This window comes from Pseudopipra pipra, chromosome 4 (assembly GCF_036250125.1).
Source record: "Pseudopipra pipra isolate bDixPip1 chromosome 4, bDixPip1.hap1, whole genome shotgun sequence".
Lineage (NCBI taxonomy): Eukaryota > Metazoa > Chordata > Aves > Passeriformes > Pipridae > Pseudopipra > Pseudopipra pipra.
Window position 1 is genome coordinate 1,629,124 of NC_087552.1, and position 27,940 is coordinate 1,657,063.

General features: G+C 51.6%; 1 protein-coding gene across 7 annotated transcripts in view; it reads right to left on the reverse strand.

The window, feature by feature from the left end:
* The window catches only part of SHROOM3 (shroom family member 3), a 122,479-nt gene that overhangs the window by 30,573 nt on the left and 63,966 nt on the right, over positions 1-27,940 (reverse strand). For 5 of the 7 annotated variants that reach the window (XR_010429793.1, XM_064651380.1, XM_064651376.1 and 2 more), the window contains 3 exons: positions 13,281-13,409; positions 6,509-6,640; positions 1,565-4,781 (listed from right to left, as the gene is read on the reverse strand). Coding sequence is in view for 6 of the 7 variants with exons in the window: in XM_064651380.1 (XP_064507450.1) it covers positions 1,565-4,781; positions 6,509-6,640; positions 13,281-13,409 (3,478 nt within the window). In the remaining variant the exon portion in view is untranslated. Of the gene's footprint in view, positions 1-1,564; positions 4,782-6,508; positions 6,641-13,280; positions 13,410-26,591; positions 26,642-27,940 lie in introns of those variants that run through there. The other 2 variants (XM_064651378.1, XM_064651379.1) reach the window with 2 other exon arrangements.

Sequence of the window (27,940 nt, forward strand, 5' to 3'; positions counted from 1 at the left end):
CTTCCTCAAGTTGGTTTCCAACAGGCAGAACCTCTGGTTTGGCTGCTGAACATATGAACGATTAAAAATGAGCCAAAAGGGGGAAATAAAGATCTCAAGAACTGCCCTGAGAGAGTGGCCTGGGGAAAAATGAACTGGGGCTGTTTGTTGTCCAGCCTGTCACTGGCAAGTACATTTTGGTGATTTTTCTCTCTCTGGATGTCTGGTTTTGTTGCTGCTCTGACTGTTCTGGGAGGCAGAGCAAGGGTCACAGCTTGGCCTTCAGCTTAACTCGTTCTGGACCCTTACTGAATGCAAGGCAAGTGTGACAAAATGGCACAGAGATGAGCCTGATGCCTGGCTGGGGTGGAAAAATACCGATGGTGGGATGAGACAGGAGTGGTTCTGGAAGTGCATTCCGGTCACTTGATATTCACAAGCTGCTTTTTTAACTCCCTCTATTTAAAGACGTGGCGTGGGAGCTGAGGGCTGCTGAGGGAGGACGTGGAGAATGGAGCACACGGGGAGTTTGGGAGGGTTGGGCCTGTTTGTGAGGTGCTGCCCAGAGCCTCCTCCGTGTCACTTGACTTGGGATCACTTCGCTGCACCTGGAGAATCTGTTCTGGGCCAGGAGCAAGTGCAAGAGCAGAAGGAGATGTCCTGGATCTCAGCTGCCCTGTAAATATGTAAGCCTCTCCAAACACTCAGCCTATTTGGAGCAAGGAGCCTGTCCACACGTTTTGGTAGTTTGCATCCCTGTTTGTGATGAATGGAGCTTGGCATGGAAACAGGGATGGGGCAGCAGACCCACCACTGCTGCAAATCCGTGTGGCTTGAGCAGTTGCAGCTCCCTAAATAGGTCTGAACAGATTTCAGCTCAAGAGCTGGTCTGGGCAGTTGTTCTTTAAGAATTTAGTTGGTTCTACTGTTTACCATCCTCAGAGTCAGTCAAATTCCCCATTTGTGACATCAGTGCAATGTTCCCAACCACCAAGCAGGGGACATGGAGCAGCCAGGGTCTCTGCTGAGTTTTCTCTGTGATGTTTCCCTCCAGGGCTGGAGGCAAAACATAATGGTTATTTGGCAGTGCCTCTGCCCAGCACTTCCCAGCACTGTCAGGCACAGTGGGAGCCAGGGCAATTCCAAGCAGACTTTAATCCTCTCTGCTTTGCACCAGGAAAACAGGCTGAGGTAGGACAGCAGCAACAGTGAATCGCCACCTTAATGGGACACCCCCCCCGAAAGGTGCTCAGTGCTTCTCCAGTGCTGCTGGCAGGTAAGGACAGGGATGTCCTGGTGGAATGTCCAGAGCAGCAAGGACACATGCACACTACCAGCATATGCACTGAAATCCCAGCATCCCTGCCATCCCTGAAACAGCCCCAGCAGGGAGAAAGCCGAACTCCACCAGCAAGCTTTTAATTTAAGTGCAGGAAGTTGTGTCTATCTCAGCAAGCACTGAACCTTGCTCCAATCAATAGAGTAATTGCCATGACTGAATATCAGCCTGTTCTCTGACATCCCCCCCCATTCCCTGGATCCAAGAGCCCTGCTTGTGGGTGCACATGACCCTGTTCCCACATACCTGGTGTTTCTTGTCCGCCGTGGGAGACGATCTGGAACGCACATGCACAGGGACTGGCTGATTGTCGTACCTATCGAGCAGGTCTTCCACAGACACCGATTTCCCCGATTTCCTGGCGGTGGAGGGTGTTTCAAAGACCTGTTCCTGGTTCCTGTAGCGAGGCTGGCCCTGCACACCCAGTGGGTCTGTCTGTGTGCCTTTGGTGAGCTCCGTCCTGGCTCTGTAATCCCGGCACCTCTCTGCTTTTGGCCAGCTTGTGCCCGAGCTGTCCTGGCGCCCCACCTTCTCATCTCCACTCGTGTCCAAGTAGTCCACCAGCCCAGGTGGAAGGGTAGAAGACATCCGTCCCGTCCTGGAGATCCGCTCTAGGGACTCTCTCCGTCGGTAAAGGTTCTGGTCCTGCAGGGAATTCATGCTGGAGGCAGAGGAAAGGCTCTGGCTGTCTGTGCCCCCCACCTGCAGGTAGGAGCTGTGGGAGCGCTCCCTCAGCAGCCCCACGTCCTGTGAGGACGGCCGCCTCCCTGTTTTCCGCTCGATGTAGTCGGCGAGGGCGCTCTGCTGGAGCTGCTTGAGCTCGGGCTTGGACAGGCTGGCTGTGGAGGAAGCCTTGCCGTCCCTCTCGAAGATCTTCCGCCGGTCAGCCACCGTGTTCTCCGGGAAGACAAAATGGATGCTCTTCTTCTGGAAGGAGAAGGGCGACGGCTCCCCATCCGAGATGCCCACCTCGTTCATCTTCTCCGGCTCCGAGTAGGAGCGCTTCTTCTGCTCCGCCGTCAGCCGCCTGCGGCCCCCGATGCGCAGCACGTGCTGCGTCCTGGCGTAGTCCAGGGCGGAGAGGCTGTCTTCCGTGGGCGTGATGCTGTGCCTCTCCTTGGGCGTGTGCGGAGACGGCGCCGTGCTCCTCAAGCCCACGTGGGCCGAGGCAGGACGCTGGGGCATCCTCTTGGGAGTGCTCCCGAACGGGGGGCTGATGCGACGGAACGAGGTGGCCCTCAGCACCCTGGACTGAGCGTCCTTAATGCTGTTCCTGTAGGCCCTGTTAAATGGCGTGTCCAGCTGCGACCCGTGGGCGTCCTGGATGTTGTCCTTCCAGAGGATGTCCTTCTCAGGCTCCCCTGCCAGCTGGAACGTGCTTTTACTCCGCGGCAGCTGGGCCGCCCTTCCTTGCCCCTCACTCTCAGGACACAGGCCGTAGTAGTCACTGGCTCTCGCCTGCTTCACCGAAGCCGCCATCTGCAGCTCTACGGGGTGCCAGTCAGCCTCGTCCAGCTTCCCGTTCCTGATGGAGGGGCTGGAGCCCCTGGCCAGCTCCGTGGGCATCTTGCTCCGCATGTCCTCTGGGCTGAGCAGGGAGCCTCTCGTGCCGGAGGGCTGGCTCGTCCTGCTCGGCCCGTAGTGCTGGCCGAAGCTGGGAACGCCAGCACTCTGGGGCCGGGGGGTGCTCTGCTCCCGCTGCTCAAACTTGCTGACCTTCTCCAGCACCGAGCAGCGGGGCTTGCCAGCCTCTGGTTTGCCATAGGGAAAGCTTTGGGTGCTGCTGGAGCTGAGCCGGCTCCTCCCGAAATCTGAGGTCTTTGGGTGCTGTGGAGAAGGAGGCTCTTTGCACTTTGGCTCGGCAGCATGGAACAGAGCCACGCTCACATCCTCCTCCTCCTGCCTTGTGAAGGCCTGTGGGTCCACATCGCTCCACTGTCTGTAGCCCTGTCCCCTGTGATCCTTCTCCTCTTTGCTGCTGCTGTTCAGGAAGGACAGTTTGGTGCTGGAATAACACTCGCCTGCTTGCATGTCTCTTAACTCGGAGCTGCTTTGCCTCCTGGAGCTCTCTGGGATGTTCTGCAGGGAGGAGAAGCCGTACTGTTTGGTCTTGCCGTGACCCCACTGGTGGTGAGTAGTAGCTTCTCTCTCGTTTAACTGCCCGTTGCCATTTTTGTTCTCCTGGGATCCAGGTGTCCAGTCCTCTTTGGGCTGGTAATGGGATTTTCTCTCACTAGCATCCCTCAGCTGGGGTTGTGGAGCCTGGAAAATGGGTTTGGAGGCCTGGGTGGTACCTGGGGTCTCACGGTGGCTTTGTGCTGCCTTGTAAAGGGGTAACAGCTCCTCCTTCCTTGACATGGCCAGGGAGAGCTCCGGGCCTGCTGCACTGGGAGGTTTCTGCTGGACAAGTTTGGCTTCCAGCTTTCTCTCAGCTGGAGGGGGCTGGTAGAAGACGGTCGATCTGTTTGTAGCGCTTTGGTTTCCATTCTCATCAAAGCCCAGGGTGCCGCTGGCTGCGGCCTTGTCGTAAGAGACTGGGAGGGATGGAGAGTACCCGCTTTCTTTGGCCAGAGCTGGGTAAAGCGTCCCGGGATTGCCCGCAGAAGGCTGGGGCACCTGGGCATAGTGCGGCTCTGGGGAGGGCACGGCATAGACACCAGTGGGCAGCAGGGGCTGCCCCGGCTGGGCTGCCTGGGAGTAGCTCTGCTTGGGCTTCATGGTGGGGCTGCTCTCCGGGCTCTTCTCCACCACGGTGTGCAGATGCCCATCTCCGAAGGGGGGTTTCAGCAGCGGGCCCTGGGACAGGGAGCTGATCAGCGGCGTCCAGGCCCCTTTAGGCTGGGTCCGGCCAGGCTTGCTCAGGTCCAGGCCGGCGCCCGAGCCGGGCCTCTCGTGGTGCCTGATGGCCGCGTAGCTGTCGCTGCGAGCGGGAGGCAAGGGGGGTCCCCTGGGGGGCTGGCTCTTGCTGTCGGGCTGTGCCCAGGAGGGAGCTGCGCCGTGCCGGCCCAAGCCGAGCAGCCTGGCATGGCCGCGGCCATCCAGCGAGGCCCGGGCATCGCCGCTCGGGAGCAGGGAGGGCTTCACCTCGTACTCCTCGGAGACGCGCTGCTGGGCGTCGTACACCGTCCGCACGTACCTGATGTCCGCCTGCCTCAGGCCCTCCTGCAGCCCGGCCCGGCACTGCGCGCTGTCCGGGGAGCAGCACTGCTCCTTGCCGAACGGAGCGGCGGGATACTCGGGGATGCTGGAGTTGGTGGAGAAGGAGCTGTAGGCAGAGTCCCTCTTGCTGTGCAGGTGGGAGAGCTGGTCGATGCTGTTGGTGGATTTGGCCGGGGACAGGTGACAAGGGTGGTAGCCGGGGGAGGAGTGGTCCAAGCTCTCCATGCTGCCCCGGGAGCTGTACTGATCCGGACTCCTCCTCAGATAGCCATGCTCATAGCCAGAGAGATCGCTGGTGGAGGAGCTGGGGGAGAGCGAGACAAGAGTGAAAACCCACTGACAGCAGAGGAGAGGCACAACTACTTATAAGTGAGCTCAGAAGCAAGATGTTTAGTTTTGAGATGAAAACCCTTATTTGGGCCTTACTCCATCCCCTGTTTGGAGTCATCCCAGTTCACAAAGAGGAACTGCTTGACATTGCAACACATGGCTCTTATTTACCACAGAAGGGTGGGAGGGAAACACAGACAGAAAGACAGTGCATCTCTGGAGCCAGGGAGGATCGACCCCACCCAGCAAACCCATCCAAAGCCCTTGGAAAGCTGAATGAGCACCGACGCCCCCGAGGAGGAGGAGAGGAGCACGAGGGGCGTTCTGGGGGGAACCTAATCTCTTTCTTTTTTTCCCATTTCATTTCTTTTTATGGAGATGAGGGCTACGCCCTGGCAGGCTTCCTGGAAATTCAGCTGTCCCAAGGATAGTTTGCTTGCTGAGAGAAAACTAAACTGACAAGACAGGGAAGAGATGCATGTGTTTGTGCCTGGAGGAAAGTGGGGTGCAGCCACAGACACAGTCTGAGAACGCCCAGGAATTCTGCACAGCCGCCTACTCATGTAGCTCAGCAGGTGCAGGTTCACCTTGGCACCCCCTCTGAGATACACATATGTCCAAAGAGGATTTGTGGCTGCCAGAGGTGTGATCAAAAATAAGGATATTCAGAGATCTTTCTATTTGTGGGAAGGGAGCTCCTTGTGCTGGCCACAGTTCTTTTTTTACACCTCACAAGGGGCCATCACACATTTCTGTGGAGTTTGCTCTGGCTAATCTCCCCTCCCAGATTCAGGCAAATACAGTGAGGATCAGAGAGCATAACCTGAGGATTTCACTCTTCTTCCCTTTGTTCCCAGCTGCCCTTCTGCAGATATTGCTTTCTCTAGTTCCCTGTGCAACTACATGCACTGTCCTGGCAGAGCCACAGAGAAGCAGCAGGAAAGGACAGGCTGTGGCAGGGCAAGGCACAGAGCTGGAAGCTTCCTCCAGATCATATCCCAGCCAAAGGATGGGTGGTGTGGAGAAGGCTGATGAGGATGAGGAAGGGCAGAAGGAAGCCTGGTCACAGCAGCTCTGCAGAGGGATGCAGAGGAACACAGACACAGGCAGGAAGAGACGGCAAATGTCAGATTAAAGCTGCTTTATCCATTTAAATGCACCACTCTATTTTGGATTCAAGTAACCATGTCCCTGGCAATGCCCAGCACAGCCCTGGCCAGCTGGCCACTAGATGTTCCCCGTGCTCCTCTTCAAGCACCCAGGAGACAGAACTGTGCTGCCAAAGGCTCTGCCAGGAGCTGTGCCTGGGAAGCAAAGCCCCTTGGTGGGAAAGGAGTATGCTTCAGCATGAGTTGTAGTGAGGCTACAGACCAATACACATTTCTCCTGCAACCATCCCCTCGCTTTTTTCAATGCTCTGTTTTCTCCTCCCTCCCCTTTGCCAAGGCTCAGCCCTGCCTGTAGAAGAAATGATGTCTAAATCCCACAGTATGTAAGGAGAGTTTGAAACCCTTCTGCCTTTCCGGGGAAAATCCTTCAAGGGCAGAATTTAAACTTGTCCCTCCTCCAGTTGCCCCAGTGCTGAATGTGCCAGAAACAGCCCCAACCTGCAGGGCACTGCTTCCCACCTGCCTCTGCCAACATCTCCCCACCACATCTTCTGTCTCCCTTTCCTTCACTCCACAGCTGTGTAGTGCTTACCTGGAGTGGTAGGACTGATGCCAAGGGGTGCCAAGCGTACCCTGAGATATTTGCATCATGCTGGGATCGGGTTGGTTCTCCGCAAGTTTGGTTGAATGCCACGAGTGAGGTCGGCCTGGAGTTTCACTCCGCCTGGGTGGAAGCAGAAGGATTTTGCACATCAGCAACAGGCCAGCTCCTCCAAGGAAGAGGAATGTGAAGTAGCACCGATATTTAACACCAACATCTAAAACTGCTCGTGCTCACTCGTGTTCCACTGCTATGTTCTTGTCTATTCCGAGCAAATCCCGCAGCAACCACGGGACGTGTCTCTGACATTCACACAACAAATCCCCCTTGGATTTGCAAGGCAAGAGGTAAGTGGGTTATCACTGAATGCCAGGGGGTCTTCCCCTCTACCTCCCAGCTAGCCTCACTCCTCGGGGCCAAGCCTGGGGGCCCATTCCCAGGGATCAGTTTACAGGCTGGGCTGTGCCTGGATCCACACAATGCAGGGTGGCTGATGCGGTTCTTACGGATGCTGGAGGAGGATTTCTCCACAGGTTCCCTTCATTTTAAAGCGAGGACTGGCAAAGCCATCGAAAGAACCACATGCCACGAGGGGGTGGGAGCCTGCACAAGGCTCTTTTGATCTCTTAAAAACGCAGGAGAGACGTGACAACCAAGGTCCAGCAATGCGTGTCCCTCGCATCCCCCCCCGGCTGGACAGCTGTCCCCAGGGTGTGTCCCCAGGCACGGCTGGCCCTCGGTGGCTGCAAGCACCAGTGCCAAGGCCTGGCCCTGTCAGCACTGAGGAGAAACAACCCACCAACGGCCTTATTTAAAGCACAGTGGTGCAATGGAAGGTCAAAGCAGGGGATTAGTGAGTCCCTTGAACAGGCCACACAGATGCTTCCTTGCCCCAGCCTTTGGGCTTGTCCTCAATCCTCTGCTCCTTTCCAAGGGGGATCTCTCCTCTGCTCTGCAGATTCTCACTCTTCCTGTGAGAAGGAGGAGCAGCACTGGACCTGGGTACCACTGAAATGTGACAGCCTGCAGGATAATGCTGACTAAATAAATGCAACAGGAGGATATAACACACCTTTAAAGTTCTGTCTCACTGAAAATTAATTCACAGTACAGCACGTCCTTTACAAGTCAGGAAATAGATTAAAATGCCCTTGGCAGATGTAACCCAGACACCAAGAGAGGACTCTCCTACTGCCTAAGATTGTGAGAAGAAACAGTACAGGAAAGTGTACAAAGCAAAAAATGGTTGTTAGGGTCAGGTCTTTTCCTAACACCAGTTAAAACTGGCACCAGGATGGAAACGAGAGTGAGAAGCAGAACCATTTCTCCAGTGATTTTTCCATGCAGATGTCAGAAGTGCTGGTCATTCTCTCACCTGCTAAAAGAAGCAAGAAAAAGGGACATGCTTTTCCTTTTAACATCTGTTGTGGCAGGACTGTCTCAAGGAAAGCTGAACTTAAAGTCTGCAGAGGGCAAGCTGAACCCAGCACCATTTTACATTTACATGTGTAGGTGTGTTTGAGACAGACCTCTTCTGTTAAGCTCCTTGTCCAGAAAACAAGGAAGCTGGAAAGTGCCAGATGGGAAGTTGACAAAACTGTTTATTAAGAATAACCCACATTCTTGCCTTTGTCTCAGGAGGTTGTAGGACTTCAAAGTGCAGAACTGTAATAACAACAACAACAACCCAACCTCATTGCCTTATTTTTTATATATTCCCAAGGGCTGCACCTGTACTGTACTTGTGAAGGTGTCTGGACAATCTTATTACTAAAAAATTCCCTACTCCAGATAATAGAGAAAGTGATCCCTCTATTGTAAGTGCCAAGGCTGGAAAAAGAGACTCCAGGTTCCTCATGGACACCTCCAGTGATCAGATAACCTGGGCATCCAGGTCAGGTTGGCATCATGACAAATGTGTGGGAGAGAAGACACCTGGGGAAATCAGCGGACCGTGATGCAATGCTGGCACCTAAATGGCAGCTGTTAACACTGATTGCAGACCTGATACTGCCAAATTCACCCTGTACACTGGAAAACCAAAGGGAAAAGGAGAGTCTTTAATCTTGCCCAGCTGCTGTTATCTGGGTGCTCCCTGCTGCTCCGCTGGTCCCAGCGTTTGCAGGCGGAAACGTGCCCGGCCCATTAGAGGCTCCTCGAGGCAGCCTGGCACAGGCTGGATGCAGTCTGGGCTGCAAGGACCACACTCACATCTCTGAGGCCCTTCCCCAGTAACAGCTCTGCAGCTTTCTCTTATTAGGAAGAGCTGAGCATGGTCTTCTCTGTAATCCCTGGGTTTTATACTTCGTATGCAAAACAGGAATGGAACTTTACGAGGACACCTTGGCACAAACACTACAAATGAATCAGCATCAGAGGCTTTCTTCACAGTGCAACTGAAAGGCTGAGTTATCTTTTTCCCAAGGTTACAAACTAAAGCCATCCAGAACAGAGCATTCAGTCTGATTGCTGTTCTTCACATACTGTTCCTCGCCGATTCCGGAGCACACGCACAACCCGAGCGCTCTGCAGTCCAAAAGTACTCCAGCCCAGCATCCTCCAGGAGTGCACAGATACTCTGGTGTGAAAGGCCCATCTCTAACCAAAGCACACAACCCAGCTTCCTCAAATTGCCATTTGCACCCTTCCTACATCCTTAGAAAGCTAACTGCAATCCCTGTGGATGTGCTTGCCCCCAAAGCCGTGTGGCCAGGTGGCTGTGTGGGAGGTTACTGGAGCTGGAAGGGACAGCCATGGCCTGGAAGGGATAGCCACAGCCTAGCCCACCATCTGGGGAGGTAGGAAGGGCCCTGCAGCACAGACCCTCCTCCTGCAGGAAAGAAGAAAGGTTAGGATGTGAGTGCAAAGCTTGTGCCTCCTGGCTGTGATCCCAGGCACTGAGTCACAAGGGAGTGAGCCAAGAGGGCAGTGCCCATCCTCACCTCATCCTCCTCACAGCAGGCAACATTTCAAGCTACTGATAATTCTCACCTAACAAAACCCACATGGCAGAGGCAGGATGTCCTAAGCTGTGCCACACTGCATGGAGTAGCAGGACCTTTGTACACTTGATCCCAGCAATTCACCTGTACTCTCCTTCCAGGGTGACTGTGCACCTGCATCCACAGAAATCATCTGAATTCTCACCAGCGTGGACCTGGCTCCAAGATGGACACATCTAAAGGAGCGTGAGCACAACAGGGAGACATTTTCCAGACATCCAAACGTGCTGCTGCAGCCCCTCTGCCTGGCTGTTGGGCAGGAGATGAAGGAAAACTAAAGCACTCAGAAGCCTATTAGGATTTCGACAGAGCAAGGCAACAATCTACTCAAAGCAATGTCGCTCTTAATTAAGGTTCAGTCATGGCTCTAAAAATAAGCAGAACAGACGAGGCCAATTAGAAAGGAGTTGGACCAGAGTGGTGTCAGCTTGATGTGTCTTTCACTAAATCTCTCTTTCTAGGCTCATAGAGCCCTTCTGGTAAATTCTGGGTCAGGAGAGGTCTGGAGTGAGCTCTGTCCCTTCACAATTTTGACTAAAAAGAAGGAAGACTCCTTAGAGAGAACTGAAGTGTATGAAATGATATTTCACATGATGGATCTTGGGCAAGAGTGTCTCCTCATCTATAAAGGAAAGGTAAAATTGTGTTGCAATAGCCCAGGCCCTGAGTGCCATGTGGGAACTGGGAGATGGGTACCGAGCTTCCTGAAGTCTCTCTGGGATGAGGAAGTAGAGAATCAGAGGTTTCTGCTCAGATTTCCTACGATTACCATCATCAACTCTTTGAGAAAAACTCCCCACCATGCCCCTGGAAAGAAAATCCCTGTGTGGAAGCAGAGATGAGAATCACGCATCTGGATCTACAGCCAGATTTTTTCTACTGGTTTTTCCTGACAGAAGTGCTTTCCACCCCAGGCTGCAGATGGAAGTGCTGGGATCGCTCCAAGGTGATGGCAGCTGTGAGCAACGGGTGCTCCTTCCTTGAACTTAGGAACAGTCAAACATTGTAATTAATGATTACTGGTCCTGCATGTCACACCTCTGTGTTATCACGTTTCTCTGGGAACCCCCAGGCTGCCTTTATCCAAGAAGGGGGCATTTATCCATTTTCCAGCAAAGGAAACAGAGTGCAGGGCTCAGAGCTGCTTCACCTTCCCTTTGCCCCAGCACAGGGCTGACAGGCAATATTTAGACTGAGGACCTTTCCCTACACAAGGAAAGAGTCCCACTGCCATTCCCTGACACTAACCAGACACAGGCTTCAGTGGGAACAGAGGTGATGTACACAAACTTCACTCTGGCTGATTACTGGATTCAAGGACTTTGTCCTACCTGGATCTTCTGACAGCTCTCTATTTTAAAGACAGTATTACCAAGCAACGTGACAAGTAGGATTTAAATTGCAAAATAAGGGGTATTTCCGGTCTCTTTGTTGAGAAAGTGCTTGCCACCAGGATAGAGTCCCTCAGGACTGCAGCTTAGACATGGGAGAAGCCAGGAGAGTCTCCAGCCTGGTACTTAGAGCATGTGTAGGCTACAGTGAGGAGCTGGGAAGCACTGGAAGACTCTCTGCAACTTTCCTCTTCTTGCTATGATTTTTCTCTGTTTCTTTTGCTGGAAAAAGAGGAAGAAAGAACAGATGTGGAAAAGAAGCAGCTGACTTGACTTACAGTCTTTGAGAAAGACCCTATTATTCCCTGTCTTCTCCAGGGATTCACATCACCTCTCAGAGCACGGGTGGAAAATCCCAGCAGCCAGAGCCTGCAGCGACTTCCCCTGCCCGTGGCTCTGCAGAGCTGCACTGATTTAGCCAGACTGATGAACCAGCCCAACGGGCTCAATTCAAATAATTTTTTCTCATTCTTCTCCAGTCAGTAAATTAGTTAAAAAGACAGAAACCCAAGCATAGCTTGGATTCTTTCACACCCCGATATCCAACACACAGCAACTTGCAACAGGAGAGACTTGGAAACAATGGAAGGAATGTGTTTTCCCTGTCTCCTTCGGTGCTTAGGAGGAAGTGGGTGGCTGGCAGCAGGAACGCTGCCCTGAGAGCCCGATTATCCAACGGGAACGTGGACAATGAGGCACGGCAGGTAACCAAGGGGACTCGCAGGGCAAGTGTTTCAGGCAGCAGCTGGGCTCTCCTCTGAGCCACCAGGCTACAAATCACAGGCAAGGCTCCTAAACTCCACATCCAAGTGCTCCTGTAGGGATGATAACCGGGAGAGAAGCAGCAGGTCCTCTAGGTGGATGTATGGGGGGTACACATGTGTTTGGGGGGGTAAGAGCGAGTCTGCAGAAAGCGAACCTGGCAGGGAACTGCACCCTGTGCTGTGGCCAAAGCAAAGGCTGCTGAGTCTGAAATACCCTCCCACACTGAAATTCTTATACATTAAAGCAACTTCCTGCTTGTAACCAAAGCTCCAGCCTGACTTAAACCGAGTGCATGCACACACAGCCTCTGACACTGCTGGAGAAGTAAAGCAAAACATTGGCTCTGCACCCAAAGACAGATTAATCCAAGTGAAATGCTAAACTTTGGAGCTTCTGTGAAGATCTGCTACTAAACTGATGGGCAAGAAGGATTTACAGAGGGCATATTCTGAATGATTCATTGCTTATAGGAAAGTGGTGGATGTCTGGGAGCTCCTTTCCCAAATTCGCCGTGGGTCACATACCTGGGGAACCGCAGAGTCCCACCCCACAGTCAGAGATAAATCTCTCCTTGATAAAACTACCCTGAGAATTCAGCCTCTAAAATCTGCTGTAGCCGAGGCAGGGCAGGACCAGCATCTGTAACTGCAGTGGCCAAAAGATGAAGCATCTCCACTAAGGTCAGGGAGTTTGCTTCAGAGGTGTGTCCTTGCCGCTAAGATCAGAATGTGACTCCACATGTCACATTCCCTTCTCAGCTGCTCACTCACAGGACACATTTCCTCCAGCTCCAGGAAGTGGGTGCAGCTTCAAAAGTCAAGGTCTGGCCCAAATGCAATGTTGCCAATAGAAGGCACTGCTTTGACTTCACGGTGTAAACCTCAGAAGACTGAGACAAAAAATCTATGAGGTCATCCAGATTACATCTGACTGATGTAAGAGGCCCTTCTGATGCCAGCAAAAGCTCTGCCTGAGTAAATGCTGTAGGATTTGGTCCTAAACTGCACGGACAAAGGAAGGGAATCAGGCTCTGCCACAACACCAGCCAATCCAGAGCAATTCAGGAAACCCACTTCTGAAGACATTTAATTGTTTAAAACTGCAGACAGGCATTCAGCAACCATGAATGCCAAGCTCCCACTGAAGCTCCCAGGCTCAGAAGAAGCCAGGTGATTTTGGAAAGCCAGGCACCTTAAGCTGGGGAATCACAGCAGGCTTACACCACTTCTGTGGAGATATTTTGGTCCAGCATCTCTGTTGACCTTTACCAGCACTGACAAGAGCTTTTGAGGAGAAAGGACACCTCTTCCAGGACCAGTGAGTGCCCCTCAAGCACATCAGTATCCAAAGCACAAACTATTTTACATCCAGCCCTATGGAGATGGACATCCAGCAATGCTGATGGTCCAAAGGGTGAATTCGTTTCCCTGGGGCTGTGCTGAGGGCAAGGAAACCTTGGGAAAAGGTGGCTGTGAGGTTAAGAAACAGCCCTGGACCTCCTCCACCACAGGCACTGGGGATTGCCACTGCTCCACCGTGGAGTTTGCCAGAAGAGAGGCCACGAAACACACCCTGCACGCAGGGACACAGAGAGAACATTCTCACCTGCTCTTCAGCCGCAACTTAACTCCTCCAGACCACGTGGCTTTGCTGGGCTGGAAGTCAGTGCTCACACAGTCGGGACCGAGTGGGCTGGGAGACAGGTCGGTGCATCCCTTTGCTGCATGTGTGTCCCTGTCAGAAGAAACCAAGGCCACATAAACACCACCACACAAAAACCTCAGCCCCTGTATCCTGTGTTTCATCAGCATTTTAGGAAAGACGGCATTACACAGACCCAGGGGGCAAGGCAGGAGCATCAGTCCAGTTTTTAAAAAAGCGCAAAGAACATGTCACAGAAAGCCACATGTATCCCCTGTGTAAAGCCACGTGTATCCTTCTTTTTCTCTAACCCAAGCAGTGCTCAGCACTTGAGAGAGTCCCTTGCACAATCCCACAGTGCTGCTTCTCCCCACGCAGGAGCGAGATCAGCTGCAGCACCCCCGGCACAAAACTCATTATCCTACAGCTGCATCTGGGGACCCTAAAATTCCCAGAGGGGGAGTTCAGGGGTTCCACCGTGGGACATGCCTTTTCCACACCTCACAAGAGCTCAGGGAATGCTCTGAACACACAAGAGAGAAGCTAAGAGTCCATACAGTGGGAGGGAGAAAGAGAAACTTATCCTCCCCCTACTGATATTTCCCCAAAGTCAGGAAGCACAATATTTACCCCAGTCCAGCACACGCGTGCAGACGTCACACAAACACCGTGCCAGCATCGCTTCAGCTCCTTCCTTCCCCCAGGCACAGGAGAGCTCGCAAAGCTCCAGCATTCCCACTTCAGCACCGAAACGCAGGAGGGACTGGAAATTTCGGCACGCCCAAGGAACCCCCCGCGCCGAATAAAAGCGGGGCTGAAAGGCCCCCTGCGCCTGTCCCTGCCCGCGGCAGGCCTGGTCCGGGCTAAGCTGGAATCGCCTCTTGTTGTGCGCTGAGCCCACATGCCGGCATCTGGGGCTTTGGATAGCTGAGATGGCTTGGATGCCATTCCGGTGAGAGACCGGCCGTCTTTGTGTCCGGCTGGGTCCTCCCCCACGCTCCCTCCCCGAGCCCCCACGTGCCAGGCAGGAATGTTAAGCCTCACACAGCGGGTGAGATATCCCAGGGAAGCGCAGCAGCACTTTCACCTAGATTAGGGAAAGCGACTGGTCTGGAACGGCCTTTTCTGCTCGCCCTGCTTATCTTCATCCAGATTTCACCCCAAATCCTGCCTTGGCTGCCTTTTCTTTCCCTGTGCCAAATCCCGTCCTGCTTTGTCTGTGCCACCCCTCTCCTCTGAGATGATGTCAAGCCTCTCATCAAACCAGAAAGATTCCCTTCCCTGCTCCCATTCCAGCCTTGCTGTACACCTGGAGCACAACCTCCTCTACTGCAGCCCTGGGAAGCGCCAATGCCAAACCCCTCAACTGCTCCAACTCTCTTTGCTCACCGAGTTTACCATGAGAAATCACCAATTTCCAGAGCCAAGGTGATTTCTTTGACACAGTCCTCAGAGTGTCGTTCCAACCCGTCTGAAACCAGATACTGCCAGAGGAGATCTTTGCCATGTTACAGGAGAGGTCTTGGATCTTTCCTAACTTTCCTGATGAGTGCTTGTCATAACTTCCCTGTTTCCTAAAGAGCAGAGTTTGGCTCTCGGGGGCCACACCACAGCTGTACTCCTGCAGTGAGGAAAGCTGCTCATGCTTTCTCTCCGGCCAGCTGTCTCCAAAGGAGCCAGTAACAATATTTAGGACTGGGAAACTGCCCCGTGCCAAAAAAAAAAAGAGTAATCAGCAGCCTGAGAAACTGATATAAAGCTGTGAGTGCCAACAGCTCCCTGGGCACCACAGCCTAGTGATCTTTCAGCACTTGGGCTCTTTTTTTTTTTTTTTTTTTTTTTAAGAAAAAACAGCTTTTGAAACACGTTTAGGAAGCAAGAGACAATGCAGACTCTAAACTGTGCTGCGAGCAGAGCTTTCTAAGTCACTTCCAAGTGTTCCCATACGGATGCACACAGCTCCGACCCTCAGTGGGCAGAGGGAAGGAAGGTAATCAGCTTGGGTGTTCCCCCTCCCAGGGAGCAAGCCCTGCTTGCCAGCACACATAACTTTGGGGTTTACCTCCCAGAGAGACAAAGACCCGTTAATTAGTGCCGGCGTGGGCTCTGGAGGTGCTGTGCGGGGGGAACAGGGAAACCTGACGGAGTTTTTCTCGAGCCTCTTCAAAAACTATAATGACAGAGCTCTGTGTGGCACGGCGGGCTCAGTAAGACATTGAAAACTAATCAGCCAGGCTATAAATAACAGCATTAATCAGGGCCTGTGGGGAACACAAGACATGAGGACCCTTCCACCCGGGAAGCACACAGACCTCAGGGATGGAGCACAGCCAGAGGGGATGGTCCCCATGCAGGGGTGTCCCTGGTGAGAGCAGAGCTGGAGGAGCAGGGAGAATACCTGAGGGGACCCTAAACCCAGCACCTGTCCTCTCCCTGCAGCTTTCTGCCTTAGCTGGCTGCTTTTCCCAGAAGGTTTTCCATGCCATTTCTAACTAAGGCAGCTCAGTCTAACAACCAGGAGTGTGTTCATCTCTATAAAGACACTTCTTCCACCATAACATGGAGACAGCCACCCTGGTACAAAGGGGTTGAGGGCCTACCTTTGCTCTTGGCAGTCACCACTCACGGTCTTCTCCTTCGAGTGACCCTTCTCCAAGAGCTGGAGCTGCCCTGGGACGGCTCTCTGGGAGAACACTCAGCCCAATGGGATGCTCTTTAAGGCCTGGGCTGCATTTTATTTCGGGATGTTGCAAAGGGCCTCACAATTCCATAGCTAAAAAGTATCCCTGGCAAGGAGGGGCCTGCAGTTGTTCCTTTTGTTATCGTGCTGTTTCTAAAGTTCTCAAGTGGGAGACAGGAAACCCAGCACACACAGTCTATTTAAAACTCCTTTACCTCCCACCTGAGGCTGGCAGCTGCCTCTGAAATCTTTCCTTTTCTGCAAAGTTCATGTTTAATTATGAATTGTTATTTATACTTGCCAGTTCCACAGTGCCTTTGGTATTTAATACCACACATGTTCATGAGTACAGTCTGCTCAGCTCTTCCCTCATCTAAAAATACGACCTGGTAGGATTTTTTTCCTTGATGCAAAAGAACACGGTACTAGAGATTTAAGCCTTTTTTTAAGGACAGCCTGCCCCTCAGGAGTTTCAGTGGCCCCTCCAGAAGAGAGGCAGCACGTCCTGAGCCCACATCTCTCTCTCTTTGCACAGCCTTGCTGCAGCAGCCATCTGCAAAACCTTTCCCTATTTTTTACCCTGTTCTTCAGAGCTCTTCAAGAGAGCATGTGTGGCCTTATTTTATATTAATCCCTACAAGACTGGTTTGCCAGTTGCTGCCATCACTGTCTCGTGTCTTTCCCGAGTTGCCACAATCCCTGCGGAATTCAGTCGCTGTTTTTGGGAGATCCTTTGCCTCTGACTCTGACCTCCTCTGCCTGCTTTATCTGCCTCCCTCGCTGACCTCCCATCACCTGCATACTTGGAAGGTTTCACAGCACTTATCTTAACCTTTTGGGCTCCTGGCTCTTCTTCCTCACTTTCCTCAGTCTTCCTTATCCTTATTTATAATTTTCACATTCCAGTACAGACTGGTTTCCTAAATCCAGCCTGGGCAGTAAGTGTGGGTGTGTGCCTCTGCCCAGCAGATCCCTCCAAAATTACCTCTGAGTCTGCAGAGATCATATTCTTAATTAATTAAACTCCACATTTCGTAACAACAGCTCCCTGGGTAATGGAAGCAGCATAAATCAGTGCTGCACTCTCACTGGGGAAATGCTGCCATGTGAGCTCAGCTGCCTGGCTACAATTCCCAAAGAGGAGATTTTGCACAGGGGGAGCTGTACAAAACCCAACTTGGGAAGTTTTGTCTGCTCATAGCATTTCTTTCCCAGCACAGCAGCCTTACACTTGGCTGCACTACCATCCTGTACTCTGCTTTTTTGCCTAGCTGGCTGTAGTTCCAGGTATGAATCTAAGATATGGCTGAGATTATCCATAAACAGCACTTGGAACTATGTTTAAAAATTATTAAGGTTGGTTGGGTTTTTAAAAAATTTTTTAAACCAGGTATTTTTCAATGGTCCCACCTCTTGGAGCCACGACTACTGAGTTTGGTTTGCTGCCACGGTAAGAGAAGACCTAAGTCCAGAGGATAAAATCCCCAAATGTTAATAGGTTTAGTAATTTTTAATGTCTCTTTACTTCTAAGTCCAGTGTTGTTCCTAGAAGAGAGGATGGAGGTCAAATTGTCATTTTTAAATCATTTGGGATCAACAGGAGTGTTTATAACCACTGCCAGAATTAAAAGAAAAATAGCTGCTCACAGGCTGATTCTTCTGAAATTGAGATTAAAGCAAGGAACTCCTCTTCCAACTTCTACAGCTGCATTTCCTGTTATTTTTGTCCCTTTGTCTTAAATCAGATGCTAAGAGGCAACCCTCCTCCACTACAGCACAGCACAGACACAAAAACACAGAGAAGCAGCAACAAAGCCAAACCCAGCTCTGCCAGCCAGGAGGGATCCAGAGGAGTTAAAGCTGCTGGCTTATCCTCACAGCACCCCACATTACACAATGTCACAGGGCAGCCCCAGATCCCCACCCAGCCCAGTGACATGAGGAGAGCTGGGCAGCTTCACCTCTGGCTCTCCTCATCCCACAGGCAAGCTCTCCTCAGCTGAGGAGCTGGGATTGCATCTCCTTGGGAATGAAAGCACTGCAGCCACGGCAGTCCCCCATCTCCTAGCAAACAGCAAGCCCTCCTGCCTCCTCCATGCCATCAGGGAGAGGGCTCCCCTGGGGAAGGGATGCAGAGTTGGGGGGGGGAGACCACACTCATCCTGGGCACCGACCTTGTGCTCGCCTGTGGCCATCCTGCCGGGCAGATCCTCCCGCTCCGCCTCAAGGGAAAGGACTGGATTGCTTACGTATTTCTTATTTTGTTACCTCCTGTGGCTGCTCCAGAAATAGCCCCTAATCCACATCTCTGTCACGCTCACAGAATCTCCTTGAGCTGCACTGGAAGTGCCCCATGTGTCAGAGCACAGAGGCCCAGGTGCTCTCCCGGTGGCAGCAGTGCCTGCACAGGTTTGTTAGTCTGTGCTCACGGGACCCCTGAGCCACACCAAGAGCCAGGACCAGCGGGAAACACACAGAGGAAACAACTTTTTCATAACAAAAATATTTATCAATTGAACTGAAACCTCCTGCACTAATAACCTCTAAAGCTTTTGCTAGAGAAAGTCTCTCAGTCCCTGGAAAAATCTCTTGATTGCCACTTAGCACACTTACTGGAGATGGGAAAGAGCCAGGTTCAAGTCCACAGCCTACTAAGGCACACAAGGAATTCAAGACTGTTACATGGATACCTCAAAATGCCAACAGGCTCCACCTGTATAACCACTGGAAGCACTTTTTCATCCTGAGGTTTGAAATCTCAATAAGGCTCGTTTAGCACATGAATCTTGGGACCGAATTAGGCATTCTTCCCAGAGTTCTGCAGCAAGATCCAGGTCTCAAGCAGGAACAATAATATCCATGTCTGGGATTCAGATGGGTCAGTAAAGCTCAGGGAAAAAAGCCCCACACAACCCAAAACCATTCAGAGAGGTGCTGTCTGCTGCTTCTAAGAAACAAGACTACTTAATACACATTTTTCTGTACACATCACAGGCACAAGCCTGCTGATACCTGTTAAAACAGGATTACTAGAACTGATCTGTGTGCCATAAGCCAATCACCAAAAGGGAAAAGAAGAAGTTTTCCAGGCACAGAGCAGAGGTGGTTCGTGCTTTCCTAACTGCACAGGCCGTTGCTTGAAGGCAAATTAAAGAAGTCACAGGATGGCCAATTTTAAATGGATGCATCTCCCACTGAAGCAGCCACCCCTTTCAGTCTAACGGCTCCTGTGCGGTGATTCCGAGCACGCAGAATTTCAGGGCAAAGCAACAGAGGTTGAGAAGTCACCTGGAATTAATCCAGACCCACAGCTTTCCTTCTTGGAGGGCTCTTCACTCATGCGACTCCAACTTAAACAACCTCAATGAGCGCTGACCTTCAGGTCCACTCAGAAAAAGCCTGGAGAAAGGAAACCACGTTTTCCCTGTGCAACGCTGTCTGGTCCTACTTGTCCAGCATTTTTCTGGCATCCCTTTTCTGTGAGACTGGATGGGTTTTAGCTGACCTGACCTCAATCCCCCAGTGTGGCCGTGCTGTGTTTGCACAGCCCCACACAAACCAGCTGCTCCGGCGCCGTACCTGTTTGCAAGCAGGGAGCTGAAAGGAGCGCTGGCATTCATTTGGGTTCCTCACTTCACTGGCCAAGGGATCTTTGAGAAAATGAACTCCCTCTTTGTCTGGGAGAGAGAGACCTAATCCCCGTTTTGCCCTGGAGGATTACTGGGTACTTAGAAAGGCACTCACATGCACATTTTTGGTTCGTGCCAGCTGCATTTGGGTCCACAATGTGTAGCGTTCCCTTTGGTCTTTAGCTCTGACAATAGGCATTCCACTGCACCCAGACCTCGACCCCAGAGACTGCCACCCTTTTAAAGGCACCCTAAACCCACGCTCTCTGAATTGGGGCCTTCTCTGCTTTGCATGAGCAGTTGGCCCTGGCAGCCCTGTGTGAATTCAGCTGGGCACACAGCCCTGAGCCCACAGCCCTTCCTTGTGCTGCCAGCCGGAGCACACGGCTGCCTGCCAAAAAGACCTGGATCCCAGCTGGAAGGAAGAACCTGGAGGGATGAGGAATTAGCTTTTATCCCTACTCAGTTCCTGGCTTTCTGTAATAGAAGTTTATGGTTATACTCAATTACAGCTGTTTGTGCCCCAGTGCCACCCAGAGAGCCTGGTGTTCCCACAGGGGCAAAGTGTGCCCTGTGCAGCTTTGCCCGAAATCTTTCTAGGATTGTGGCTTAATTCTGTAAAGTACTAATTTGGGAGGTGGTTCAATGGAAGCAAAGAACTCTAAATTAGTACCAACTTGAGCAGCACTCTGCCTGCTCAGGGGAGAGCTCACCTTCTCAGGAGGTCACAACTGTCTTGATCTGTCTAATGGTCCCACCACAAAAGAGTGGAGTGGGATCCATGCTGCACCCTGACTTTACTTACAAGGAAAATGCTTTCCTGCACCTTGTACTCAGAAAACCCCCTCAGAAAACAGACCTGCCTACTTGTTGTGTCAAAACAGGAATAAAAATATAGAGAAATGGCATTTTCATTCTTTTCTACCCCACCACGAACAGGACTATCTGTAAACTTGCTCTTGACCACTACTGAACATCTCTTGAGGTTTTTCAGAGACACCTTTGGAGATGCTGTAGGATCAGCTTCACACAAAGGTCAATCAGTAATGTTAGTCTTGCCAGGTTCTGGGGTATCCCAACGCTGAATCATGGGGATCAAAAGTCATTCTGTAAAAATGACAACGTTTAACCTTTCTTATGTAACACACACCAAAGCACAAAGTGGCTCTAACTGACAAGAGTAAGTGAAACAAAAAGTATAACTGCAGCTCCTACAAAGAAAAGCAGCCACAAGGAGGAAGCAAAAGTCATACTCTTATAAATAAGGACTAGTTTTCAGGATTTGGGAATTAAAATGATTCCATGGAAAAAGACTACAAACCCAGCATGCTGAAGGAATGAAGTTACGTTCACAGCAAGAGACTGGATAAGCAGAAGATATTTCCCCAGAATTACTCTTTTTACACTCACCCTTCAGAACAGTGATGTTTTCCAGCTACAAAAGGGCCATCCTAGGGAGGGGTCTGAATGTCAGGCAAGATGTGTCCCACCTGGGACCCGTCCCTGGGGTGCAGACCTGAGACCTGAAAGGCAAGCCCAGCCCTCAGTGGGAATGTTTTCCAGCAGCAGCTTGGAGTTGGGGCCAGGCTGAATCTGCTGGTGCAGTGGTTTGCGTGAGCACTTCCTAATGTGTTCCACACAAACCTAACTAGGTCAGTTCAGACCAACAATTTAAATGGTTTAAAGCTAAAGATTAAGGGAGTGCTTACAGGAACTGTTCCAGGGGCAGATGGATGAGGTTTCTGGCACCGATGAGCAAGCGAGGGCATTAATCTCTTCCACCAGCACAGCTGGATCTCTTTTCCTCACCTGTATATGTGGTGCACTTTATGGAACACACCCTGAAATTCTACCCTAGCAGCTCTCCTATGGAAATATGGATGTCACCAAAGTGCTGGAACAGTGGCTCAGCTGCTTTTTGAGAAACTGGTCTCAGGAATGACAATCTGAGCATCTCTTCAGAGGAGGCAGAAGAAAGGCTCATACTCACATTTGTCACAGGCACTCACATTTGGACACTCAGCACTGAAAAATCTAGTCTGCAGCTGAGTTGTCTCTCCTGATTATTTTGCACTGCTTCCTGGTATTCCAGATTTTAATTGCAGTGACTTGAGGGGTGGAGTGCACAGACCTAAATCCCCTTTACAGGTGTAGCAATGCCTAATCCCAGAATATGAGCTACTCCTTATGAGCTGCTTCTCCATCCCACTCATCACCCTCTTCCTGGACACATTCCTGAATACTTTACTCAACACAGCATTCCATTTATTTCCTGGAGATTTCAGCAGGAGATTTGCTCAAATGAGAAATGAGGATAGATTGAGTAGGGAGATGAGGACTTGGCCAGCTTGATGAGAGTGCCCCAGGCAAGGTACAGAAATGCTGGCTGCTAAGCTAATAAATAAATAAATAAGCGTCTGCTTGTCACTCGAAATATTTTTAGCATCTGCCAGTCTGGCAGAGATGAGCTTGGGCAAGGATGAGGACTGCAGCCATGACAATACACAGGAGATGAGAGAGGAACCCTTGGCCCCTCTCACCTGCTCCTACAGCTCAGTGCCAGCAGGAAATCTCATTCCCATCACCTTGCCTATTGTGTTTTGGACCAAGGATCCCGACTCCAGACTCAAATCATTCCTTGGGCTCAAAGCAAGATCTGCGACTTGGGATGTTCTGTGCAAGCGCTGCGGGGCTGGATTAGCACCTGCAGAGGCTTGGGAAGCTCACCTGGATGAGGTCAGGGGCTTCCCCAGTGATGCTGCCCTCGAGTACCAATGAGGTGAAGCACCTCCAGGAACAGTTAAGAGAAATTCCACTACAGATTAACATGTGGCTTTGACTTCCAGGGAAAAACTCTCAGATCCTCCTGAATTTCCAGTAACATGAAGGTGCTACTCTGTAGATGAAAAACATCTCACAGCTCTTGGGAATCCCAGAAAACCTCACTTAGCCTAAACACCTATCAGTGTTTAGTGGGACTTTCCTCACTTCAGACACATCTCAAAAATCCACCCCAAACACTCCGAAACAGTATGAACTGCTTTTCCTTGGAGCAAGCACATGAAGAAAGCGGGGAGGAGATGAGCACCTACTGCAGTCTGACCTGAGCTCTTCCACAGCAGTTACACAATAACAAGAGACATCAAAAATTCCTCTTGGAGCAGCAGCACCCTCTCAGAAGAAGCTGAATCTTTGCTATGGACCTGCAGTGACTGGGAGCCACAGCCTGGAAATCTCTGCATGTCAGTAGGAAAAAAGGGGAGTAACACATACCCCCAGTCTCAGCCTCTCCCTGTACACAGGACAAGCTGTTACCATCATCATTACAAGCACCCCTCCCAAAATGAAGCCTTGGTGGAGCCAGTCCCAAACACAAATTGAGTCACAAGTGCCAAACTCTTTCACAGAGAGAACAACAAACCCAAATCCTATTAAGCAGCCATCAGTGTCAATATTTATTCCACACAAATCAGGGACAAGTGGCCTAATAAATGGTGTCAGACTGAGTGTGGTGAGATGGAAGAGGAAGGGGATAGATAGACTAGGGGGAAGGACACGACATTAATCAGCATCACTCCTGCAAACCCCTTGACAGAAACAAGGTAGTAAACTCATTAGCCACTTAGAAACTAAGCTCCCTTTTTGCCTGGACAGTGATAGCTCCCAGTTTCCAGCCTGGAGGTTTGGCATTCTTCACAGCAAAGCCACTGGGCTCCATAAAATGTTTTTCTCTCAATCCACCTCTCAACACACACCTCTCTCTGGTCCAGAGAGGCTTTGCTGGCTCAACCACTCTCTTCCCAACACAGAGCAGACCTATCCTGAAGTCTGGGCTGCAGGGAATTAAGCACTCAAACCAGCACGGGGTAAGGGGCTCCCAGGCAAACAATGTCTGCACAGGAAAACAAACAAATCAAAGGATGATTTCACAAGGCAAACTCCCTGGCTGCAAGAGCCACTTCACATATCCCAGCTTCTCCTTCTCCCTGTGCATCATTCCTGCCCCTGGGGGGTGGTATATGCCGTTTCCTTCTCTCTGCCTAGGTGGGAAAACACAGTATTGAGACAAACACACTCCAGGCTGGATCTTTCCACCAGAGCTTTTAGAGCCATGCCTTACTACAGCACACATTTGCTCCCATGTATCCAGGGAAATTTAAGCTGCCATGGCACAAAGAGGATGCAGCCATCTCACACGGGGGCCCCGTCCCCACTGTAACTGTCCTGGCCACCAGTTACCATCATACATTTGCTTAATTTAGGCTGAAATGGAGTCTGTCTCCAGCCCGGAGCCTGCTTGTAACTGCAAAGGAATCTGTGCCCTCCGTAGCACACGAGATGGGATCAGGTCCCTGCTGGAGAGCACTTGGCCTGGCTATTTTTATTGTCTCCCTGAATACTTTTCTTCCACGTCGTTTTAAGTTGCTGAAAGAATAGTAAAGATGAGGGGTTTTTTTTAAATAACAGACGCACTGATAATCCATCGGAACCGTGTCCTTTTAACTTTTGGATGTTTCTCAAATCTCTGCCCTTGTTGCCAGGATGCTGAAGGCATTTTGAAGGCAGAGCACGATGAAATCTAATCAGGGTGAAGTGGGCTGGTTTCATTTCCATCAGATTCCTCTTTCAAAGGCACAAATTTACCCTTCTGATCCCGACCACTAGAACTGAGCCAATACAGCAGTTACTGCTACATCAAAAGCCCACCCAGTCCCTCTCCATCACGAACAACTGATGACTGGAATTCCTCATGGTTCTTTAAACCCAAAGGACACTGCCACTAATTCAGGCCTTGGTGCAACTAGAATGTAAAGGATTAGAGAAGTGGCTCTCATCTGAACACAGGCAAGCATGCAGCACATCACAGTTAGCCAAGCTTTTCATTCCAGTTAAACTTGGGAACAGCCCCCTAAATCATCAGCTTACACCCATAATGCTGCTCCAGAAGCAGAGGTACTGCTTCACCTGGATGTCCAAAGGCCAGACACCGAGCTGTGGTTACCAAACACCCAGTGCCAGCCATAAGAACCCTCTGTCTGAACAAATGTTAGCCAAGTGGGAATCCCACAGGGGCATTATACCCTGTTTGATGTCATATCCTGCTTCTTTATTTACTTACACCACCGCTGAGGAGAGGAAGCCCAGGGATGGACCAGGCCCCACTGTGCCAGCTGCTCTGCAAACACCAAGGGAAGGACGATTGCTCACCCAGAGGGCTGACCATTAAAGTAGGGTCCACCCTAACTAAACAAATGCAGGAAGGATATTTTTCCCATCACTGCTGTTCCCTCAGCACCCCTCTCGAGTCCATCTGCTCACCGACACATCCTGCTTCTCCCATTGCTGCCAAGAGCAAGGCCGCTCTCCAGAGCGAGAAGGGCTCTACATCACCCTGCTTTTCTTCTCATAAAAACCCCCAGGGTCTGTTCAGGTCTACTGAACACAGGGATTTTTGTGGAGGCTCCTGGCTGCTGCAGAACCACAGCTTGCCCATCTTCCAGAGGCAGGACTCCCACACTCCGTGGCAGCAGCCCTCTCCAAGGAGCAATGCCAAGGAGGCTGGAGCTGACCCTGTATGCAGTTGTTGCCTTCTGAGCAATGTTTTATAGTTAAACTTCTGGCCTGCTGACCTCTGGAAGAAAAGCCTCTGGGATTATTAAATGACAGCCTGAACTTTCCCATAAAAAATTACAGTAATCCTTATTTCAGTCGAACTGAACTTCCCTCTTCGATTTAAGAACCAGAGGTGCCAAGCACCGTTCAGCATGGGACAACAAGCTCTCAATCCTCTAAATCCCCATATTGTGGACCTGCAGAGCACCCCTCCTTCTCCCAGCTGTAGGCTGGCCTGGACTTCACCTCTCTGAGTCAAAGGACTTTTAGGGCACTGATTTCTCCCTAACATTGTTTGTGCTGGAGTCAAGGAAAATCTTGACAAGCATCATGCAGGACCCGAGTCAGACCTCCATGGCTGAGGAAACACACTGGGACCTGAGCTTCACCCCACTGCTGACCGGGCTGAAGAAGGCAAAATAGGGCTGAGGTTTGGGATGAAAAATGCACGTGCTTCAACAGGTGCTGCTGGTGTCACATAGTGTCACCCTAATTTAAGGCTGGGTATAGGCAGAAGAACGTGCAGAGGTCAGTCTTTAAAAGGCATTATAGCAGGGAATGAGGAAAATGGACCTCTGCACCTCCTGGGCAGAAGAAGAAGAGAAAGTTGGAGTGACGGCAAATGAGGTCTGTGAGTCACATTCCTCCCAAATTTACAAAGACAGATGCTGGCTGATAACGTTCTATTTGAACACAATTCTTTTCCTAGCCATTTTAAGGAGTCTGGGGGTCATTCCAACCAGGTGACAAAATTTCTCAGCTTCTGTCCCAGTATCCAGTTGCAAGGTGCTTGCCAGCAGAACTCCCTCCAGGAACACTACACTGCTTACTAAAGCATGCAACACGGTGAGAGCACCCACGAAACTTCCTGCTGTTCTGATGCCCGGCAATTGCCTCTAGAGAAAGTGCTGTGAAGGGACCCTCAAACCCGGCAGCTCTCGCCCAGCTGCAGCCCGGACCCAGCAGGGCAGCGGATGACGCGGTCCAAGAAGTGTCCGTGCAATCACAGCACAACGACGGGATTTAAATCCCACCTGGAGAATCCCTCCCGAGTAACAAGCTTCACACGCGGGGTCTGATCCTACACCCCCTCCCTCCCCGACCGCTCCTTCCCGGCATCCAGAGGCTCCGAAAACACCAAGCAAGAAAACAGCAGCTGGAAGGGGAGGGGGCGGGCGCCCTTGCCCGGGAAGCTCCGCCGGTGCCGGCGGGGCTGCGGGGCCGCCGCCTTTTGTTAGCCCGGCCCTGGCAGAGGGAGGGCGGCCGGCCCGCACCGCGGGCAGCCCCCGCACGCCGGGTCCCGCGCCCCCCGCTCCCCGCGCACCCCCCGCAGCCCCGCAGGGCCGCACTCACCGTGCCCCGGGGCGCCGGCGGCTCCGCGCTCGCAGCCGCGCCGGGCGAGGGCGCCGGAGCCCAGCGGCGTGTCCGGCCGCCCCCGGCAGGTGCCGCGGCGGGCAGCCCGCCCCCAGCACCGCCCCGGCCCGCGGCAACCCCCCGGGCACGCCGCGGGAACCCCGCCGCAGGCTGCCCCGTCCTGCCACAGCCCGGCCGCCGGTCCCGCAGCCGGGACCGAGCCGCCATCCCCCTCCGCCGGCGCGGACCGCAGTGAACTGCGCTCTCTCCGAAGCGCTGCCGTTCTTTCCCCGAAAGAAGTCCAGCCGCAGCATCCCATAAACCAGACCCTGCGCTGCCCTGATCATCCATGGCTCGGTGGTCCCGCCGGGGTACCTGAGAGCGAGTGTCACCGGCCACAGCAAGCCACTGCAGGGGTGGCTTTAACAGCGTCTGCCGTCACCTGCTACGTTTGTTTCATACGGGGCATTTAATCAGCAAATGAGCTACGTGAAATTAGTTTAAAAGCTACATGAAACAACTGTTGTATCTCACGAAAAGATCTCACGACAGGCAGGGACAAGATAAATAAACCCTTCCCATTTTTCAAATTGCTGTGAATAACTAAATAAAACAAAACCTTTCAAGCCGCAGAATGATTTCTGGTACACACCAGGGGAAGGAGTTCAAGTTTAAGGCAGGATTTTGTACTTCCAATGCCCTACTCTTGGCTGGCACGAAATGAGCGCTCCTCTGCAGGCTGCTGGGAGCACCAGAGAACTATGCAGAGGGAAGATGGCAAGTCTTCCATCTTCCAAGTGGGGGAATGTGATGCTTATTCCCTGAAGGAAAGTACCTTTTGATCCCAAAGAGGTGACTGAAGGAGATACTGAAAAAGCTGTTCTTCACAACAAGAGTATCTGGCCCATCTTTTATCCAGGAATGTCCAAAGGCCACCCAAAAGTATCCCTATTTTACATACAAGGAGACTGATATTTTATAGAGGGAGGAAAAGTAATGTGCCCTTAACCTGAGCAGGAAAGGATCCCACTCCCAACATGCTCTTCACAAGAGGCACTGGCTGCCCCGAGGCCATTTATTCACCCACCATTAAGCTATCACACCAGGTTACACAGATAATTTTATTTCTGTTTATAAGTAACTTATTCTGGCCTAGCTGTGGTTCCCGTCAGTCTCATTTGAACTAAAATATTTGACGGGTGCATCTGTATCAGGTGAAATTATGTTCAACCAGTGCTGCTTTTCATGCTGACGTCTCTCTCCCTCTCTGCAAACTCATAACCACCAGCCTGAAATGTCTAATGCTTCACCAGCTGCAGAAATTGCAGATAAACCAGTGTGGGAGATGC